General features: G+C 42.9%; 2 protein-coding genes across 2 annotated transcripts; one reads left to right on the forward strand and one right to left on the reverse strand.

Moving 5' to 3' along the window:
- Positions 1-95: 95 nt before the first annotated feature.
- LOC121571470 (rRNA-processing protein UTP23 homolog) lies at positions 96-2301 on the reverse strand. Its single transcript, XM_041882950.2, has 3 exons — positions 1833-2301; positions 1575-1746; positions 96-1077 (listed from the first exon to the last, which is right to left on the reverse strand). The coding sequence occupies exons 1-3, from the start codon at positions 2018-2020 to the stop codon at positions 682-684; spliced, it is 756 nt and encodes a 251-aa protein (XP_041738884.1). The 5' UTR covers positions 2021-2301; the 3' UTR covers positions 96-681.
- Positions 2302-12497: 10196 nt separating this feature from the next.
- LOC121571469 (E3 ubiquitin-protein ligase RNF5) lies at positions 12498-20864 on the forward strand. The gene is made up of 6 exons (XM_041882948.1): positions 12498-12797; positions 17097-17115; positions 17819-17931; positions 18021-18075; positions 18201-18312; positions 18417-20864. Exons 1-6 carry the CDS (start codon positions 12589-12591, stop codon positions 18530-18532), a joined length of 624 nt encoding a protein of 207 aa, XP_041738882.1. The 5' UTR covers positions 12498-12588; the 3' UTR covers positions 18533-20864.
- The last annotated feature ends 682 nt before the right edge of the window (positions 20865-21546 follow it).

The following is a 21546-nucleotide window of genomic DNA, read 5'->3' on the forward strand; positions in this document are numbered from 1 at the left end:
TAAAGACTCCATGGATACCCACTCACTCACTCAGCAATAAGTAAAAACAAAGGGAGAGGGAAATTATTGACAGTTCAAGCCACAGCAACAACAAAAAATCTTCACATTGTGTTTTATCTAGGAAAAACTGAGGTCCTAAGGAATCTCACAAATACCATAGCAGGTGTCCTGTGTGGCTAATATGACATATCATGCTGCTTATCTTTCATAAAGTCAATACCATCATCATGCCATAAAATATTATGTTATCATTAAATAAGATGATTGATCATGCCTTTCAACTTTGCATTATTAACTGTCTAATAAATATTCAAAGTTGTTCACCACATTTGTTACTATAAATAAAGTAACTTCGTTGTATTTTGCATTGCCTAAGGTTCGCATGAAAACATCATTATTATTTAGAATTATTGCAAAGATGCTGTAGGTAACTGCCAAAATAAAGGAAACATAAAAATAAAATAAAAGACTGAATTCATTGTGTTGATGTTCTCCAAACATTTGAAGTTGGAACTCTTGAATTCCAATGAAAATGCCATTCATCTGGCAAATACAGAGCAAATGTGTTTACTAAAGATCTAAACGGTCATTTATCTATAAAAAATATGTATACATTTTATATTCAGCCTTTGGGAATCAGCTCTTATTACTTCCCTCATAAACAAGTCTCTTCCCACCACACTAGGGGTTTGGGGGTGGTTTGAGGGATGGACCCTCCCCACCCTCTGGCTTGCTGCGTTTCCTTTGCCGGTTCCGTTTCTTCTTCTCGCCCTCAGTCTTAAGCGGTTGCGTCGGTGGCTGTTTTTTCTTCTTCTTCAGGCAGCTGAGTGGGTTAGGATTGGAGATTTTCCTCTTACGCTTCTTGCCCCGGCGCTCTCCATCCTGCCCGATCCCCTGCACCTCCTTCAGGCTGTTGATGCTCTGCTGCTGGGCTGGTGTGACCATCTCTCCCAGAGCCACAGCCTGCACATGGTTCACCGAGCACGGGCTGGGCTTGTCCAACACTATGGTGTTGAAGATGATATACAGAAGAGGCACGCCTGGGATCTTCTTTAGGCCTGCTGTCACCTCTTGGTCCTGGAAATTAAACATCAGACAGGAAGAGGTGAATCAATGCATTTGGTCTAGACTGGATGTATGCAGCTAGGTAGGTGGCACTATTGGTTGTTGATCCTGAGGAGACGAGTGTCTAGCACATTGGCCGTGTTCCTCTGCTCAAGCGTTGCTGACGCATGCCAAAACTACCACGCCTAGATACGTAAAATACCTATCAGCTAACCACATGGTCCTGTTACCCTGCTCAGAAGTTGCATGCATCAACCAATGGTTGCGTGCCACGCCATCGAGGGCACCAGATTGCTATAACATATGATCTGGATAGCTGATACCTATCCAGGCGTTGTAAGATCTGGCATGCATCAGCAACGTCTGAGCAGAGGAACATGACCCCATGTTATAGCAATTTGGCAGTTGATGACGCGGCATGCAACCATTGGTTGACTCATGCAAGGTCTGAGCAGGGAAACACGACCATTGATTGACCCAGGTAAGTAAAGGTACGACCTAACACGTACCTGTGTGGCAACAAAGTAGTGGTGAGGATTGGTCCCTTCCAGCATGGACAGCAGACACTCTGACGCAGATACAGGGTTCTTGAAATGCTTGCAGTTCCTAACCTGATACCGCTGCAGGATGAGTTTGGCACCATAGAGGTCCTTCAGCGATTCAAGTTCCTTCAGCGCACAACTGTAGGACATAAGGTTTAAAAAAAACTGTCGTTGGGTAAAACTCATGACAGTGTGACATTTACTACAATAGCAAACCCCACTCACTTTGTAGTACAAAGTTGCACCTCCCCCATGAGGTATTTCGGCATCTGCTCTTTGATTTGAATCTTATTCTTCAGCGCTGCCTGGCAAAACGTCCCGTCGATTAGAATTTGAAAGGGCTCTCTAAAACTGAAGTTGTGTTTGTAGAAATTGATGGTTTTCTTGGCTTGCTTTTGTCGTTTGATCGTCATTGTGACTAGCTTGCTAGCCCAATAATGTACTAAAAGGAGTTTGCGAGATTGTCCGACAGGATTACTTCTTGAAAAATCCCACACAAATATCACTCAAATGAACGCAATTGCATATCGTAGAGCATTACCTATATTCTGTAAATCTGAGTCAGTATCGATTTACTAGTACACACTGTTCGCGGATTCATAACAAATCACATTACGAGCAAATAAATCATATCAAGCAGCATGGAAAATATAAAAACACGTTTGCTTGGTTGAGTAACAGCTGAATATGTCCGTCTGGAAACAGAACGTCAGAATCAAGACTTTTGTTCCTGTCTCAAGTCAGTTCCGTTATGTGCTGTGAAGTACTGCTGATTTTAAATATGCGTATATGAAGTAAAAACTAAAAAAAATTGTGGCCATGAGATGGGGCTAAGATGGTGGACAGGAAAACATTTGAAAAGTGGAACAGGCTCCTAACCTATTGTAACGACCCGGTATTGTGTTCGTGGGTGTGTTATTGTTCTCATGGGTGCTAGCAGGGGTTAAATATGCCAGGACAGATGGAAAGTTTGGGGGGTTGGGGGGGAATGATGGGTAATCCCGCGGGGTTTTGAAATGCATAAATAGGGATTACTGTCTCATCTCTCTCTTTTTCGATTCGGGCTCTTGATCTGCTCCTATGAGTCTGCCACTTAACTTTACATTGTGTATTTGTGTACGTTTGGAATTTAGTGGTGTAGGCTGTGGCCTGAACAATAGTCCAGTTTAGGAATAAACCTGTGTTCTGCCCTGCACATCTGGTGTCCGTCTCTTTTAACCTATTTTGTGTGTTTTTTTGCATTGTTTGTAACTTCTTTTTTATTTAATGAGTCCGACGCGAAGGATATACTGCTTTTCCGAGACCAGGCCCAAATCCCGTCATTCGTGTGAAGAAAAGACGGAAATACAGGGGGCGGAGATCTGGGTGCCTTGTGAGAATTCGTCGGCGAGTGGATAACCCGCCTCTACCATCCGTTCTATTGGCCAACGTGCAATCACTGGAAAATAAACTGGATGATCTCCGCTCGAGACTATCCTACAAACGGGACATTAAAAACTGTAATATCTTGTGTTTCACCGAATCGTGGCTGAAGGACGACACGGATAATATACAGTTGGCTGGATTTTCCGTGCATCGGCAGGACAGAACAGCTACGTCCGGTAAGACGAGGGGTGATGGTGTGTGTCTATTTGTCAATAACAGCTGGTGCCCGATGTCTAATATTAAAGAAGTCTTGAGGTATTGCTCGCCTGAGGTAGAGTATCTCATGATAAGCTGTAGACCACACTATCTACCAAGAGAGTTTTCATCGTGCTTAGTCCCCTCCTGTACTCCCTGTTCATCCATGACTGCGTGGCCAAGCACGACTCCAGCACCATCATTAAGTTTGCTGATGACACAACAGTGGTAGGCCTGATCACAGACAGCGATGAGACAGCCTATAGGGAGGAGGTCAGAGACCTGGCAGTGTGGTGCCAGGACAACAACCTCTCCCTCAACGTGAGCAAGACAAAGGAGTTGATCATGGACTACAGGAAATGGAGGGCCGAACACACCCACATTCACATCAACGGGGCTGTAGTGGAGCGGGTCAAGAGTTTCAAGTTCCTTGGTGTCCACATCACCAACAAACTATCATGGTCCAGACACACCAAGACAGTCGTGAAGAGGGCACGACAGCACCTTTTCCCCCTTAGGAGACTGAAAAGATTTGGCATAGGTCCCCAGATCCTCAAAAATGTATACAGCTGCACCATCGAAAACATCCTGACCGGTTGCATCACCGCCTGGTATGGCAACTGCTCGGCATCCAACCGTAAGGTGCTACAGAGGGTAGTGCGTACGGCCCAGTACATCACTAGGGCCAAGCTTCCTGCCATCCAGGACCTATATACTAGGCGGTGTCAGAGGAAGGCCCAAAAAATTGTCAAAGACTCCAGTCACCCAAGTCATAGACTGTTCTCTCTGCTACCGCACGGCAAGCGATACCGGAGCGCCAAGTCTAGGTCCAAAAGGCTCCTTAACAGCTTCTACCCCCAAGCCATAAGACTGCTGAACAATTAATGATATGGCCACCCGGACTATTTACATTGACATCCCCTCCCCTTTTGTTTTTACACTGCTGCTACTCGCTGTTTATTATCTATGCATAGTCACTTTACCCCTACCTACATGTACAAATTACCTTGACTAACCTTTACCCCCACACATTGACTCGGTACCGGTATCCCCTGTATATAGCCTTGGTATTGTTATTAAATTTTTTTTTTTGTTACTTTAGTTTATTTAGTAAATATTTTCTTAACTCTATTTCTTGAACTGCATTGTTGGTTAAGGGCTTGTAAGTAAGATCTACACCTGTTGTATTCGGTGCATGTGACAAATACAATGTTATTTGTTATAAGTAAATATAGAATGGGGGAATGCACAAGCCTTCTCAAAGATTTGATGAAAGAGAAGATGGCAGACAGGAAAGAAAGGAGAAAAGTGGAACATGTTTTGAGTGAATATGTGTGGATCACACAAAACCTTTGGAAGAGCTACAGAAGGAAATTGAAGATGACGAGAGTGAGGATGAATTAACTGTGGTGGCAGGTGCGGTGAAGACCGCTGAGTTTGAGCCTCGTCCTGATGATGACAAAGATTATTCCGGCCCAGTGGAAGTGAGATATTTGGATAGAATTGATCCTTGCTTTCTGGCAGATCCATATGTGGTGTAAGGTAGGGTGGAGAAGAGGTTGGAGAATGTTGGGTCGGTGAAAGTTACTCGAAGTGGAATCGTGTAGATTTTTTGCGTTTCTGCCGTCCAGAGGGAGCGTGCGCTCCACACCACGTGTCTGGGGACAAGAACTTTGACTTGCTTTCCTCTAGGGAGCAAGGCACCGTTGAAAGGAGTGATAATTGGAGTGCCGTTAAGTGTTGTGGAGGATCAACTGAAGCTGAAGATTTCCGGTGTCTGTGATGCCCGCCGTTTGGTGCAACACAGACCCGATGGAGAGTGTGGTGGAACAGAGAAGACACTGTCTGTACTATTGAGTTTTGATGCAGTCTTTACCAGATAAAGTCAAGTTAGGATGTGTCAGTTATCCCGTGAGAGCTTTTGTCCCGAATCCATTACAGTGTTTTAGGTGTCAAGCTTATGGTCATTTGGCAGCAGAAGTGTGCTGGAGGACATGAGACAAAATAATGTGTAGTATCAGTGGAAAAAGTTGTGTGTGTAAACTGTAGGGGTACCCATGGTGCTGGAGATCATAGGTGTCCAGTGAGAGAAAGGCATGTTGAGTAAAAAAATAAATAATGTAACCCTTATTTTACTAGGTAAGTGGACTGAGAACACATTCTCATTTACAGCAACAACTTGGGGAGTAGTTAGGACAGGGATGAATGAGCCAATTGGATGCTGGGGATGATTAGGTGGCATGAGGGCCATACTGGACATTTAACCAGGACACCGGGGTTAACACCCCTACTCTTACAATTAGTGCTATGGGATCTTTAATGACCACAGGCAGTCAGGACACCCTTTTAACATCCCATCCGAAAGACTGCACCCTAATAATATAATAATAATAATAATAATAATAATATGCCATTTAGCAGACGCTTTTATCCAAAGCGACTTACAGTCATGCGTGCATACATTTTTGTGTATGGGTGGTCCCGGGGATCGAACCCACTACCTTGGCGTTACAAGCACCGTGCTCTACCAGCTAAGCTACAGAGGACCACAACCCTACATTGGGCAATGTCCCCAATCACTGCCCTGGGGCATTGGGATCTCCTTAGACCAGCATGAAACATGACCCCTACTGGCTTTCCAACACCACTTCCAGCATCATCTGGTCTCCCATCCAGGGACCGACCAGGACCAACCCTGCTTAGCTTCAGAGGCAGTGCAGAAGGTGTCGTATGCTGAGGCAGTGAAGAGAGTAGTAGAGGAAGATGGGTCCAGGGTGAGGGATCCTAAGACGATCCCTGTGAGTAGGCCGAGGCCATTAGAGAGTGATAGGAATAACGTGCTTCACTAAGGTTGTGTTTGTGGCGTTCATGGCCATGGTTGTCAATTGGAACGCAGGAATGGAACGTAAATCACAGAGGATAGATGTTGTGGTGGCAGCTGCAGAGGAATACTTGGGTGTACAAGATTATACTGCAGAAGAGTTACAAGATGTTTTGAATGACAGTGTCCCGTTCTCCCAGGCTGCTGGCCTCGAGTAGGATCAGATAGGGCCAAAGTAGTGGAATAGTGGTGAGGTTTTAATCGGTGCAGGGTTAGTTGGTAGGGCAATCTTTTCACAAAGTGTAATGAATTCAAACTACAGAATAGTAGGCTGATACACAGCCAATACAGTAGGTGCACCTATGACAACATTTTGTTTGTGGACCGCCATAATACCAAAGATGAAAAACATTATTTTGTGAAACTTGACTTTTAAAAAAATCGAATCATGTGAAGAGTCACATATTTTACACAATGAATACAGTTTACCTCACTGTGCTGCATGGCTGTGAAATGTCCCTTCATCCAACTTTGTAAATAAAAAATAATAAAAAATTCTGTATAAAAATACTTCAGCCCTTTGTAATCATCCTAATAATGTCTAACCATTCAACCCTTGTGTCAGAAAGTTATGTGCAAAGGTGGATGGCAGCCTGGCAGTCATGTGGGAGTGGGCTATCAGTGACTTCGTCAGAGCTGGATATGGCTCCATACATCCATTCCTTTTATGCATACGGTGCCTTGCAAAAGTATTCATCCCCCTTGGCATTTTCCTATTTTGTTGCATTACAACCTGTAAAATGCTATGTCTGGCGCAAACCCAACACCTCTCATCACCCCGAGAACACAATGTTTTTCATCGGCAGGGACTGGGAAACTGGTCAGAATTGAAGGAATGATAGATGGCGCTAAATACAGGGAAATTCTTGAGGGAAACCTGTTTGAGATTTGAGACTGGGACGGAGGTTCACCTTCCAGCAGGACAATGACCCTAAGCATACTGCTAAAGCAACACTCGAGTGGTTTAAGGGGAAACATTTAAATGTCTTGGAATGGCCTAGTCAAAGCCCAGACCTCAATCCAATTGAGAATCTGTGGTATGACTTAAAAATTGCTGTACACCAGCGGAACCCATCCAACTTGAAGGAGCTGGAGCAGTTTTGCCTTGAAGAATGGGCAAAAATACCAGTGGCTAGATGAGACATACCCCAAGAGACTTGCAGCTGTAATTACAGCAAAAGGTGGCTCTACAAAGTATTGACTATGTGGGGGTGAATAGTTATGCACGCTCAAGGTTTCTGTTTTTGTCTTATTGTAACACAATACAAATTATTTTGCATCTTCAAAGTGGTAGGCATGTTGTGTAAATCAAATGATACAAACCCCAAAAAATCCATTTTAATTCCAGGTTGTAAGGCAACAAAATAGGAAAAATACCAAGGGGGGTGAATACTTTCGCAAGCCACTGTATACATTTATTCTGGTGACATGATGATCGATGCTTGACTGCCGTTATAATCTCATCAGTACAATAGCCTACCCACACTGTATCTGGAAACTGTTGGCTAGAGCTCACAAAACTATCGGTAAAGTGGAAAATGCGATGGAAACACATTGAACTTTCGATTTTTATTAGGTACATGAAAACTGAAAAGTACATTCTGTGCACTGTGTCATCACGCACTGACTTTTATCAGCATCAAGTCAGTTTGGTGGAAACACACCACTGGTGGGAAAATTCGCATATTTTCTTTATGCAGATTTTAGAATATTCGCATGAAATCTGTCGCCAATTGGATGGAAACCTAGCTTCTGATAACCAACTAGATGTCACCTTGATACAAGCATGAATTGCAACAACACCGGGACACAGTGGGTGCATTCCAGCGGATCACTTTTGTCAAGAAGTTGCATTTCAAAGTGTGTTGCATTATGGGTATAACATTTGCCTGACCAAAATATGCATGACCTTTACAACAAATCAAAGGTCATGAACTTCGACTGCAGTCGACTGAACATTGCTCACCAACTGCAACTTGAAGCCTGAACCGAAGCTTGTGGGAGAGACAACCTCCTGTATTTTTGGAAGCAAAAGGCACTACATGCTCATAAAATGGTTGATGTCGCCACCTATCATTGGTTATTATGTGTACTGTTTTGGGTGTATGACTATTTAGAGCCTAAATACATCTTTATCCTTACAATCTAATTACATAGGCCTACATTTGATCGACATTTCTAACATAGATAACAGGTGGGATAAGCACATATCAGTCATAGTAAGTACATTTTTCCTCAAAGTAGCTATCAGCAAAGTCAGAGCTAGTAAAGGGGAAATTATTTAAGGTATTCTTTGAAGAAGTAGGGTTTCAGATGTTTTTGGAAGATGGGCAGGGACTCTGCTGTCCTAGCTTCAGGGGGAAGCTGGTTCCACCATTCGGGTGCCAGGACAAAGAGCTTGGACTGGGCTGAGCAGGAGCTGCCCTCCGGTAGGGTGGGGAAGGGCCAAGAGACCAGGGGTGGCAGAACGGAGTGCTCGGGTTGGGCTGTAGGGTTTGAGCATAGCCTGAAGGTGCTACGAAGGTGCAGTTCCTCTTGCTGCTCCGTAGGCAAGTACCATGGTCTTGTAGTGGATGTGAGCTTCGACTGGAAGCCAGTGGAGTGTGCGCCAGTGGAGTGTGCGGAGGAGCGGGGTGACATGGGAAAACTTTGGAAGGTTGAACACGAGGCAGGCTGCAGCATTCTGGATAAGTTTCAGGGGTTTGATGGCACAAGCGAGGAACCGAGCCAACAGCGAGTTGCAGTAGTCCAGACGGGAGATGACAAGTGCCTGGATTAGGACCTGCGCCGCTTCCTGTGTGAGGTAGGGTCGTACTCTCCAAATGCTGTAGACAGAGCATGAACATGCAAGAGTGAGTCACTGCTTTGATGTTTGCAGAGAGCGACAAGGTTCTTTGAAATCTGGGAGGGGAACACCTTGGAGTTGTCAAACGTGCTGCAGAGGTCTTGGAGCGGGCAGGCCTTCCCCGGGAGGAAGAGCAGCTCTGTCTTGTTAACACTGCTATTTTCTTGGACTTTAATAATGAATAGCTCACCTGAAGCAGAAATCCCTATCGTCCATGAGGGCTTAATGTTTGACACCAGATAGGACCCCAGCTTTATTGTATGTCCAGTATGAAAATAGATTGAATCCGTTAAGCACTTTGTCTGTTCTCAAAGGAAGAAATTAACATTGCATGTGTCATGTTCCTTTTTGCAATGCAGTGTTCTCACTTGTATTTGCTGGGTGACACTTGTATATGCTGGGTGACAGCTTACCTTTATTGAGTTGAGTTGCCAACATATCTTCCATCCTCGTATCCTGACAAAAGAGAGCAAAAGCACATGCAAAAACAAATATCAGATACAAGAATCCAGTCATAATTTACCTCATCAATCTATCCATGCATAGAGGTTGGCCCTCAGATAAATCCAATCTACTCTGAAGCATATGAGGTTGGCATCCATGATCAATAAAACAAAACAAAAAACATTTTATCTACAGTATAATTTATTTAGAGTGCATTAGGAAAGTATTCAGACCCCTTCACTTTTTCCACATTTTGTTACGTTACAGCATTATTCTAAAATTGATTAAATAAATACAAATCCTCATCAATCTACACACAATAACCCATAATGACAAAGCGAAAACAGGTTCTTTAGAATATTTTGGAAATGTATTCGAAATAAAAAGCAGAAATGCCTTATTTACATAAGTATTCAGACCCTTTGCAATGAGACTTGAAATTGAGCTCAGGTGCATCCTGTTTCCATTGATCATCCTTAAGATGTTTCTACAACTTGATTGGAGTCCACCTGTGGTAAATACAATTGATTGGACATGATTTGGAAAGGCACACACCTGTCTATATAAGGTCCCACAGTTGACAGTGCATGTCAGAGCAAAAACCAAGCCATGAGGTCGAAGGAATTGTCCGTAGAGCACAGATCTGGGGAAGGGTACCAAAAAGTGTCTGCAGCATTGAAGGTCCCGAAGAACACATTGGCCTCCATCATTCTTAAATGGAAGAAGTTTGGAACCACCAAGACTCTTCCTAGAGCTGGCCGCCCAGCCAAACTGAGCAATCGGGGGAGAAGGGCCTTGGTCAGGGAGGTGCCCAAGAAACCGATGGTCACTCTGACAGAGCTCCAGAGTTCCTCTGTGGAGATGGGAGAACCTTCCAGAAGGACAACCATCTCTGCAGCACTCCACCAGTCAGGCCTTTATGGTATAGTGGCCAGACGGAAGCCACTGCTCAGTAAAAGGCACATGACAGCCCGCTTGGAGTTTGCCAAAAGGCATCTAAAGGACTCTCAGACCATGAGAAACAAGATTCTCTGGTGTGATGAAACCAAGATTGAACTCTTTGGCACCACTCATCACCTGGCCAATACTATCCCTACGGTGAAGCATGGTGGTGGCAGCATCATGCTGTGGGCATGTTTTTCAGCGGCAGGGACTGGGAGACTAGTCAGGATCGAGGGAAAGATGAATGGAGCAAAGTACAGAGAGATCCTTGATTTAAAAACCTGCTCCAGAGCGCTCAGGACCTGGGGTGAAGGTTCCCCGAGCTGACAAGGTCAAAATCTGTCGTTCTGCCCCTGAGCAAGGCAGTTAACCCACTGTTCTCCGGGTGCCGATGACGTGGATGTCGATTTAAGGCAGCCCCCGCACCTCTCTGATTCAGAGGGGTTGGGTTAAATGCGGAAGACACATTTCAGTTGAATGCATTCAGTTGTACAACTGACTAGGTATCCCCCTTTCCCTTTCCCTTCCACTTTCCAACAGGACAACGACCCTAAGCACACAGCCAAGACAACGCACGAGTGGCTTCGGGACAAGTCTTTAATGTCCTTGAGTGGCCCAGCCAGAGCCCGGACTTGAACCCAATCGAACATCTCTGGAGAGACCTGAAAATAGCTGTGCAGCGACGCTCCCCATCCAACCTGACAGAGGTTGAGAGAATCTGCAGAGAAGAATGGGAGAAACTCCCCAAATACAGGTGTGCCAAGCTTGTAAAGCTTGTAGCGTCATACCCAAGAAGACTCAAGGCTGTAATTGCTGCCAAAGGTGCTTCAACAAAGTACTGAGTAAAGGGTCTGAATACTTATGTATATGTGATATTTCACTTTTTATACATTTGCAAAAATGTATAAAAACCTGTTTTTGTTGGTCATTATGGGGTATTGTGTGTAGATTGATGAGGGAAAAAAACAATGTAATCAATTTTAGAATTAGTCTGTAAAATAACAAAATGTGGAAAAAGTGAAGGGGTCTGAATACTTTCCGAATGCACTGTATCTCACATTCTCCCACATTTCAGGTTGGCAACACAGGGAACCCAAACATGAGCAAAAAACGGTACTATTAATACAGAAAGTATTACCCCTTTTTCACAGCAACTATTTCCCTTTTTCTTTGCTGTTACAGACAAACTAGAAGAAACAATAGTAGCCTGCCTATGACTTTATCAGAAACTTGCCCATACTGGTATATAAATTCATCAATATAATACCAACCAACCTTTTTTGACCTTATTTAATGCATTATACTGCCATTGTACTAGGGTAACGCACAATTAATAAAGATGGTACCATATAATCATTTTTGGTACCATTTAGCATAATTGTGCGTTACCGTGGTAGAATGTATAATGCAGGTTAAAACCAAAGGTAAAAATGAGGCAATACCATTGTATTATTTAGGTGCATGGCAGTACAATCATACTTCAAAGCTAAAACCATGGTACATTTCCATGATTCATATCTATGCCATGGTATAAATGATGCAATACCATGGTAATATTTTGGTACAATGGCAGCACCATGGTAGTACCATCATACCTCAAGGCTAAAACCATGGTACATTTCCATGATTCAGACTATACCATGGTATAAGTGAAAGTACCATGAAGTATGAATTAAAGTACCAAAGTTGTACCATGGTACATTTTTGTAAGGGTAATTTCCATTGGGGGTTTAGGCTGGGTTTCTGTAGGCCTGTAAGCACTTTGTGACAACTGCTGATGTAAAAAGGGCTTTATAGATATATTTTATTGATCATCAGGATATTCATTCCTTGGACCAGTGTTTGACTTGGGCAGGAGCTCACCGGAGCTGAGTACCAGCACCTCACATTTCTACTGCTTGATTTCCTGTTCATCTTGTAGAATATTAGTATAGAGCTTGAGCTTCCTACCTGAGTAATAATAGTTACACTTCTTAAGATATTGGCTCGAATCTAGGCTATGCCTTTAGATTTCGAGAAAATTAACAACTAACGAATAATTTTTGACTTCTCTCATTGACTTCTCAAACCCGGGACTGGTCTGCTTGGTCTGTTTCGCAAGCGTTCCCGGAAGTCTCGCTGTTTAGAAACGCTGTGCTTCAAACTCCTCCCATTTTTTTTACGGAAACGGAAGGGGTGGTGCACATGTAAAGTGAAATCTCGAAGCTAGCTCTCGTCTGCCCGAGTTATTACTTTTTCAGTAAATAATTATGGCGGCCGCGGATCCCCGGTCCTTGAGTGACGGCGGGCCCGCAAACAGAGGAGAGTTCCCGGCTGGTGAGAGCAGCAACGAGCGCGATGGCCCGGGAGGAAGCGGCGGAGAAGGAGAACGCGAGCCAGATCGGGCCACATTCGAATGCAACATTTGTTTGGACACAGCAAGGGACGCTGTCATCAGCTTATGCGGGCACTTGTTCTGGTACGAGCCGGGGGATACTTTAGGTCAATCGCGAGTACTAGGAATGTTTTAGCCTGCTAACAGCTTACTTACTTACATACATAGCCAGCGGGCATTGCCATGTTTACCTTTTCTAACAAATGTCAGTTTGCTAGCTTCTGTTCAATAACAAGCGGGTTGTTTGTCGGATCACACCCATACGTCGATGACAAGGTTTATTTTTATGTAGTTAAATATTAACTAGCTGGCTAGCAAGCAAGATGTCTAACTTGAAGTCACTCTAGCTAGTAGATAACATTAATCATGAATGAGTGTTGTTGGTTGGCTGAGTTTCAAACATTAGCTAACCCAACCCATCGAAATAAAGTGTATTTGACTGATATATGCTCCTCACCTCATAACTTGATTCTCACATTTTATTAACATTTTATTCAATTTAGCTAGGTAAATTAGATGGTTGTACAATATCGCTACCTGGCTTTAGTTGGTCGTAGCCCTTGATCATTACTCTGAGTTCCATTACACATAAGTCATTGGACGAAGGCTTCTTATGTATGGGGGAGTTTCGCTAAGAGCCCAGACGCTCGGTCTGAACATTAACACGAATCGCTTTCCTTACGGTTTTGGAAGCGACAAATAATAAAAAGGTTAAATTGATACACAATTTATAGGGTTCCCACACGACCATATTACCATGTTACATCGCTTGTTTATTGAAAACAGACGGAAGACGGAGTGGACTATCTGTGCTAATTAGCGATCTGCGTCTCCGAACACGGTGTTAGCGAAAGATGGAAGCTACAAACATGTTGTTACTGAAAATACTGTCAGCTGCAACTGTGTATTTTGCATTTGTGACATTATTTTGATGTCATGAAAGTAAAGGGATTTATGTTTCTAGAACCATACCGCAATTTAGAATCGATTGTGAGAATCGATAGAGTATTTGGCTGTTAAGGCTTCCAGAGCCAATTCGCTAGTCTGAATACCAATATATTTAGCAAACGTGCCACTCCTTGTCATTGGCACATGATATGGAGTACAGGGAGTGGATTAGCTAAAGAGACTGGTACCCAGGCTACCAATTCGCCTTTAAACAGAACATGTAAGGTCCTTGGACTAAGGAGTAATGTTAGACTCTTTTAGTCCATTATTTGGCTATTATGGACGTAACCTAGTTGGCTAGCTATCAGCATCTTGCCAAAATCATTATTTTGGAACTTGATTCATGTCCCTTTTCAGCTGCACCTGTGTGCAAGCTACAGCAACAATGTATCGATCTGACGTTTGCAATGTGACAGTGAATGCCTCACTTGCACACACCTGCTTGCTGCTTGGAGCTCAGTCAGTGGTTGAGGTTGAGTCTCTGCATTGGGTGTGTTAATAACTATGACACACTCTGCTATAGGCAATGGATAACTTTGGTGACCCTCACTCATTCACTAAACAATCATTGATTCTACCAAGCACATATTGTCACCAGTTTAGATACTAGCCAATATTGACACCTAAATCATGTATTACACACAGCAGGCATTGACCTTCAAGTTTCTGCAAAGTTGTTGGCGCCAGTTGCATTGTTTGTATTGTAAACATGCATGTAGTTTGTCTCACTGACTAATTCATGTCGAGTTCAGTCACGTCTATGGGGTTAATGTCAGATTAGGGGCAAGAGTGGGATTGGGGTCAGAGGTACTATCACTATGAAGGAGTAAGAATAGACCCACAGTGTCCACGACAGCAAATACTCTCCAGTACAGTTGATGAGCAATGAGACTTGATGGAACACACATTCCTAAACTGTTCTCAATGAAAATGAAAAATAGAACTAGATATTTTATGTACATTATTCATGCAAAGAGGAATAGTGTTAATCTCGATTTCCTTTAGAAAATGGTATCAGCTAGTGAGAAATTATTTGGAGATGCGTGTCTCACTTATACTAGAGTAAGTCCACTTGAGTACCCCTATCCCTGTTGAGGATGTAGGCCTAAGCTTCCAGTAGCTGATATTGATAGTCTACGAGGGAGATAGGGAGGCAGCAGGAGGAAGTCTCCTTCGCCAGAGCCACAGCCTATATTTGAATGTAACAACATAGCTGGAGAGACCTGTGGAGAGTAAGAGTGGTCACATTTTCTGCAGAGCAGACACTAATTTGACTACAGGAGCGTCTCAGTAGTCTGAAGAGGCTCCTTTCCTCTTCATAGGCGTTGGCCTGAAAACCCATTCTAGTTGGAAATAAGCATGTATGGTGGATGCTTAAAGAAATTCGTTTTTCACTGACCATATCCACCTAATTTCAAATGAAAGGTAGGAGATGGGAATACCACTAATCTTGAGATTTCTTCTGTATTGGCCCTTATTATGGGAAGGCATGTCCTCTCTTCCTGATGGAAACATTGTCTGTTGGTTAATACTAAGCTCCCATAGACTCTGGGTCAATATTCAGACTTTGACCTGGACAGCGTTTCATGCCTTCTTCTTTCCATAGGGTGGTTATGAGGTCAGACCCTGATACAGTGGGAGGAATGTTGCCAACCACCCAAAACATGTTTTTGTAGTGTAATATATATACTGATACATTTACATTTTTTAAATTTTTAGTCATTTAGCAGATGCTCTTATCCAGAGCGACTTACAGTTAGTTAGTGAGTGCATACATTTTCATACTGGCTCCCCGTGGGAAATGATCCCACAACCCTGGCGTTGCAAACGCCATGCTCTACCAACTGAGCTGTAGAGAGGCTTACCATTCTTTTGTTACAGTGTAATGCATATCTATTGATCCTCACAATATGTAGGCTACCATTTGCTTTTATATTAAAAACTTTGCAGCGCATGGAATGCTTTACCATTTCAAGAACTGAAAACCGTCTCCTCAACTTGACCTCAATCAATTCCTGTTAGTTAACATTAAGGATTCTCCTTTAAGTTGAAGTCTAGGTCATATAAATGTTTTCTCATCTAAAAATAGGCAAGGTCACACTTGGAAAAACTACTATAGCTGAATTCAACATTTTGATTTGAGTGGTATAAGTTAGCCTATAACACCTAGGTAATTAATGTAGGGGTGACTCATTGCTCTAAATTTGGTCTCATTTTATGTTTTGTTGTCCTCCAAAGTAATGTAACTTGTGTAATTGACTTTGGTTAGCCTATTTTCTGAAGGGCATCAGATAAAATACTGCAACATAACATTACTTAAGGATAAGATAGCCTAAGTGAAGTGATAAGATATGGGCTTTCTTGATGTCTGACACTACTCAATAGAGGAGGGCTCATTTCATTGTCAACCCTCCAGTCTTCTCCATGCACTAAAATATTGCAGTGGACTGTCGGTGGCTAATCATTTAATGGAAAACATCAGTTTGTATCTGAGACTGCATTAGGCTAGATTTCCCTGACGAATGTCTCATTTCCATCTAATTTAGCCTACTTAGCACAGGTAGCTAGACTAGAGTACACAATTCACCTGTCTCCCACAGTCTAATGTGCTGTCACTACTTCTGCTTTCTTTCCACTGTTGCCTAAATGTAAGCTCTTCACCTGGCAAAACTCTTAAAGCCCTCCCAGAACCATGGTCAACTGCCCAGCTCTACAAATGCTGTTTATGCTCCATCAAGGCCACAAACAGGTTACAGAATGCAAATCTATGGCAGGCTAGCAGCCCATGTGTTGTCACCGTAGAAAACTAGAACGGGCAGCCCCATTTCACCATTGTCTTAGGGGCTTTGAATGTTCTTGTCCTTCTATTTCTATGGTTGTCACATTCCCGATAGTCCTCTTTGTAACCATGGTTTTTGGAACCACCAATGCCGTGCTACGTTACATGTATCACCCTGCTGTCCCACAGTGCAGCAATCTGCAGCAGCGAGGCGCGATGGTGCTAACGAGTGATGACAGATGGAGCTAATTAAAACTAACGATGGGGAGCCGGGATGATTTTAGTCACTCGGATCGTTAAGATCAGAACAGAGGAACCAGATGCGCCCTGTAAGTGGGGGCCTACTGGAAAACAAAGCGAATATGGATTCCAAAATCTAGCCCACTAACTAGGCCTATGGGAGAATCTCAATTGCATACTCCTCGTGTCCCCTCTTCTCTCCTCCTCAAAGCCAATTGGAGGAGAAGGTCAGATGGGAGGGACCTCTGGCTTTCTCATCCATTGGGTTTTGAAAAGGAGACGAGGAGAGAGGAAGCGAGGAGTATGCAATTGAGAATCCCCCTGTGTGTCAATTCAGACTCCAAATGTCACAATGTTTCTAAGTGACACCATTCATAATACCCACATTAATCTCTTTCTCCTTCTCTCTTTCACAGCTGGCCCTGCCTTCATCAAGTAAGTATGCAATTTAAAGGTGTTGTTATCTTTAGTTTCACAGTACTGGTAAATATTAGGCTACACTTTTCCTACTGGTTGAAACCAGCCCTCAGTCCTTGTCCCATGACATGACCTGAGACCAACCTTGGTCAGTCAGTTGACTTAGTGCAGCTTAAAGTTGATAATTTTCTTAAGGTCCCATTCATTACACTAGTGTTTACTGTGAACCCCCTTTTGTCCTCAAGGGGCTTTAGATTATAGCACTAGCTGTACATACATTGCAACATGATTAGTATTGCATATCCTTCTCATTTATTGTCTGAGAATAAGTCAATGTTTTTCTTTCATTAGTTACTGAGCTAACTCTGTTGATAGAATAATGTCAACACTACTGTCTTCAGTGCCTTGTGTACCCATCTGTTCGTATTTGACACTGTTTTGTGCTCTATTACACAAAACTCTCTTATATTGCTGACACACAAAGTGCATGGTATAATTAGGAATTATTTTGCCCCTTTTTTCTTCTTTGAATAAATCATTCTACTACAGTGTATTGATTCATCCTTTTACATAACACACTACATCACATAGATCTACCCTGTGTGTTGCACATTGTAGTAAGTCAGTGCATGCCAATAGACTGACAGTATTGAACAGACAGTAAAGTGGCTTCCGTCTCAGTCATATGATCTCTCTTTCTCTCCCCTTCTCTGTCTGTCAGTGGTTGGAGACACGGCCCAGCCAACAGCAGTGTCCTGTGTGTAAAGCAGGCATTAGCAGAGAGAAAGTCATCCCCCTCTATGGCAGAGGGAGCTCCAGCCAAGAGGACCCCAGGTACACTGTGTGTGTGAGTGTGAGCGTGCATAGTTGTACACATGTGACACTGAGAAACTGCATTGGTTAACTGGTGTTTCGTCCTCCAGGTTGAAAGCCCCGCCTCGACCTCAGGGACAGAGAACAGAGCCAGAGAGCAGAGGGGTGAGGCTTTCTCTCCTCTTCATCGCTTACATTTTAATTAGTTTAATATGACATTTATTACATGGTTATTTGTGTGTTCGCTCTATTTGAGTGAACCACTATTCCTTTCTTTCCTCCTCTTGCAGCCCTTCCAGGGGTTTGGGGACACTGGCTTCCACATGTCCTTTGGGATCGGTGCCTTCCCTTTCGGCTTCTTCACCACAGTCTTCAACACCAATGACCCCTTCCACAGAGCAGGTACATGCACATAGAAACACATACAGACACCCACACAACCATAATTTATTCCTTGACGCGATAGCTATTGGCTGATCATTGCAATGTTATCACTGTTCCCCCAGACCCATACGCAGCTGATCACCAAGGCAACGTCAACCCTAACAACGGCAACAACTGGCAGGACTCTCTCTTCCTGTTCGTGGCCATCTTCTTCTTCTTCTGGCTGCTGACTGTGTGAGGGAGAAGATGGATGGAAGGTGGAAAAGGAGAACTGTAGGGATATAAAAAAAGCTCATAAGCATATACACACGCATACACACACACACACATATCAAAACACCAGGAACGACCAACTGACTGGGAGACTTTAGACTATAGATGGGTGTTGGTGGGATGACTGGCAGTTCACTCTTAGAAAGTGATATCTAATGCAGCAAACACAAACGAGTGAAAAAGATTTGTGTATCCCCCCAAATGATTTACGAGATTCATTCGGATAGAGAGAGTACACTGAGACACCACTCTGTGGTGGTGGATGATACCCAAACGTGAGGGTGAGGAAAGAGAAGTCAATCTATTGATCTTTCTCTGTGCATTTGTACATAAATACTCACACACACACACACACACACAGTGGATACCCGGGTTGAGGGGTGGGGGCTGGCTTTTAGGGATGGGACTGGTATATAGACTGGAATCAGTGTTGAGAGATAATAGCCAATATGAAATGATTGGATTGAGTTAATTGTAAATGAGGGGAGTTTGACAATGATCACTTTAAGTAACTTTACTGTACCGCAAGACCTATGTAATATGTGGTTAACATAGAGCTACAAAATGGAATCAAAAAATTGCCCTGTGAAGCAATTTCAGGTTTAGGCTATTCCCCAAATATATTAGAACTTGTTTGAGTTTTAAGGGAGGATGACAATGGGATTATAATCTGATACAGACACTTTTCCCAGGCCAAAGAGTAATGTATCACTGTCAAGTACGATTTTGGGAAAATGTATTTGAATACTCCTGTTTACAATTTAACTGATGAAATCATTTTAGTCTGTAGATTTACGAGCATAATTAATGAATATTCTGTAGGATGGTGTACAGACAGGTACAATAACAACGTTGCATATTCTCTTTACAAACTGCCATTGCACTGTGAAGTCATATAGAGAAGACAGACCTAATAATGTGGATTGGAGCTATAGTGGATATAACCACACGATTTAAGAGTTCTTAGTCTGTTAATCTATATGACAAACGCTGTATTGTAAAGAGCTATGGGGATAGTGTATGGGAAGGCTGGAGTGGGCAGTATTGTGTACAGTTGTGCTCTGGCGAATTCGCCACATATGAGTAAATACTGTATGATGTCACAGTATTCTCTGGGGACAGTTATTTAAATCTACAACTCAAAATGATCTGGAACACAACACAGGATCCTTTTGATCTGTATTAAATGTTCTGAAAACCTGTCCCTGGGGGCTTGTAGCTGGGCACAGTGCTACAAAGGAAAATATGACAGCAGAGTCACGTTCATTAAGGCACAACATAGCAAAACTTTTGCAACAGAAAAATAAAACAAGTGTTTATTGGACAAATTGAGATTGTACCTCTGTTTCACAGTTTTGTACAGTTTTCTTCCGTTTTGTGCCTACTGAACACGACCCAGGTGCAGAAGTCAATGCAGTGTTTGGCAGATCCTTTTTGACTTAAGTCAGAATGAGTATTTGATGTCATTATCTGCAGCTAAGAAAATAACATGCGATGAGCAACATGAACTGTGCCCAATGTGATGACATGGACTATTATAATTGTATGATTTCTATTGCAATGTGTTTCTCCTGATTGTAAGTGTTTGTGTGTCTGTCTGTGGGTCTGTATATACATTTGTATATATGAATATTGTAAATGCTGTTTTTACGTATTTCCGAATGACCAGCCATGGGAATGAGACAAGATGTGAGATGGCTCGAGTTTAACCAGGCAACCTGGAAAGCATATGTCATGATGTAGCGGAGTCCCCCTCTTCCACTCAGTGAAAGACAAGTTACACTTCTGTACTCGTACAATGCACTCTAACCTATCTGACCAATATATGATGCACATATGAGCCAACCAGAGGCGAGTGAGCAGTGTATGAAAAGGAAACAGTAACTCCCATTTCACCCTACCCATTTCATTTTGATACAACTCCTGTGAAGTAAATGAAATGGGTTGAAGATCAAGAGTGTCCAGGAACTCTGTAGCACCTTACTAAACAACACCAGCCCAATAACATCCATGCAAGAGGTTGAGAAAAGGAAGGGCTGTGGGGGGCACGAAGTGATGGAGGAGGGAGGTCTTTTTTGTGATGTACAGGTGAAGTCATTTCTTGCATATCACTGTCTGATCAAGCTAGGCATTTGTATTCTGAATATTTTGTGACACTAAACAAATGATGGAAATGACATTTGTATTGCAAGTCTTTTGCTAGACGAAACAGTGACACATTGTGCAAAACCAAATGGTCACGGAGCTGTGGAAATGTTTTCCTGCACTCTGAATAAATAGTTGTTTAATACATTTAATGTAGCCTGTGTTGTCTAAGTTCTTTGTGCACACTATTATGAAGTTGAAATGTGTATTAACTGTCCAAATATGCTGAATTGTGAAAGGCAAATCGGCGAGGCATTGATGGGATTAATTCAACCACAAAGAACACATTAGATCCATGTCAAGCATAAAATAATTATACTGAACAAAAATTGAAATGCAACATGCAACAATTTCTAAGATTTTACTGAGTTACAGTTCATATAAGGAAATCAGTCAATTGAAATAAATTCATTAGGCCCTAATCTATGGATTTCACATGACTGGGAATACAGATATGAATCTGTTGGTCACAGATACCTTTAAAAAAGGGTAAACCAGTCAGTATCTGGTGTGACCACCATTTCCCTCATGCAGCGCGACATCTCCTTCACATAGACTTGATCAGGCTGTTGATTGTGGCATGTAGATGTTGTCCCACTCCTCTTCAATGGCTGTGCGTAGTTGCTGGATATTGTCGGGAACTGGAACACGCTGTCGATCCAGAGCATCCTAAACATGTTCAATGGGTGACATGTTTGGTGAGTATGCAGGCCATGGAAGAACTGAGACATTTTCAGCTTCCAGGAATTGTGTACAGATCCTTGCGACATGGGGCCATGCATTATCATGCTGAAACATGAGGTGATGGCGGCAGATGAATGGCTCGACAATGGG

This window comes from Coregonus clupeaformis, chromosome 8 (genome assembly GCF_020615455.1).
Source record: "Coregonus clupeaformis isolate EN_2021a chromosome 8, ASM2061545v1, whole genome shotgun sequence".
In the NCBI taxonomy this organism is placed as follows: domain Eukaryota; kingdom Metazoa; phylum Chordata; class Actinopteri; order Salmoniformes; family Salmonidae; genus Coregonus; species Coregonus clupeaformis.

What these genes read in the sequence shown, in the direction of transcription:
- LOC121571469 (XM_041882948.1), top strand. Translation starts at nt 12,589, where the DNA reads ATGGCGGCCGCGGATCCCCGGTCCTTGAGTGACGGCGGGCCCGCAAAC. An exon ending in TCCAGCCAAGAGGACCCCAG is followed by an intron (nt 17,932 to 18,020) that starts GTACACTGTGTG and finishes TTCGTCCTCCAG; the next exon opens with GTTGAAAGCCCCGCCTCGAC. An exon ending in TGACCCCTTCCACAGAGCAG is followed by an intron (nt 18,313 to 18,416) that starts GTACATGCACAT and finishes CTGTTCCCCCAG; the next exon opens with ACCCATACGCAGCTGATCAC.
- LOC121571470 (XM_041882950.2), bottom strand. Translation starts at nt 2,020, where the DNA reads ATGACGATCAAACGACAAAAGCAAGCCAAGAAAACCATCAATTTCTAC. An exon ending in GTGCAACTTTGTACTACAAA is followed by an intron (nt 1,747 to 1,832) that starts GTGAGTGGGGTT and finishes TATGTCCTACAG; the next exon opens with TTGTGCGCTGAAGGAACTTG. An exon ending in ACTACTTTGTTGCCACACAG is followed by an intron (nt 1,078 to 1,574) that starts GTACGTGTTAGG and finishes TTTAATTTCCAG; the next exon opens with GACCAAGAGGTGACAGCAGG.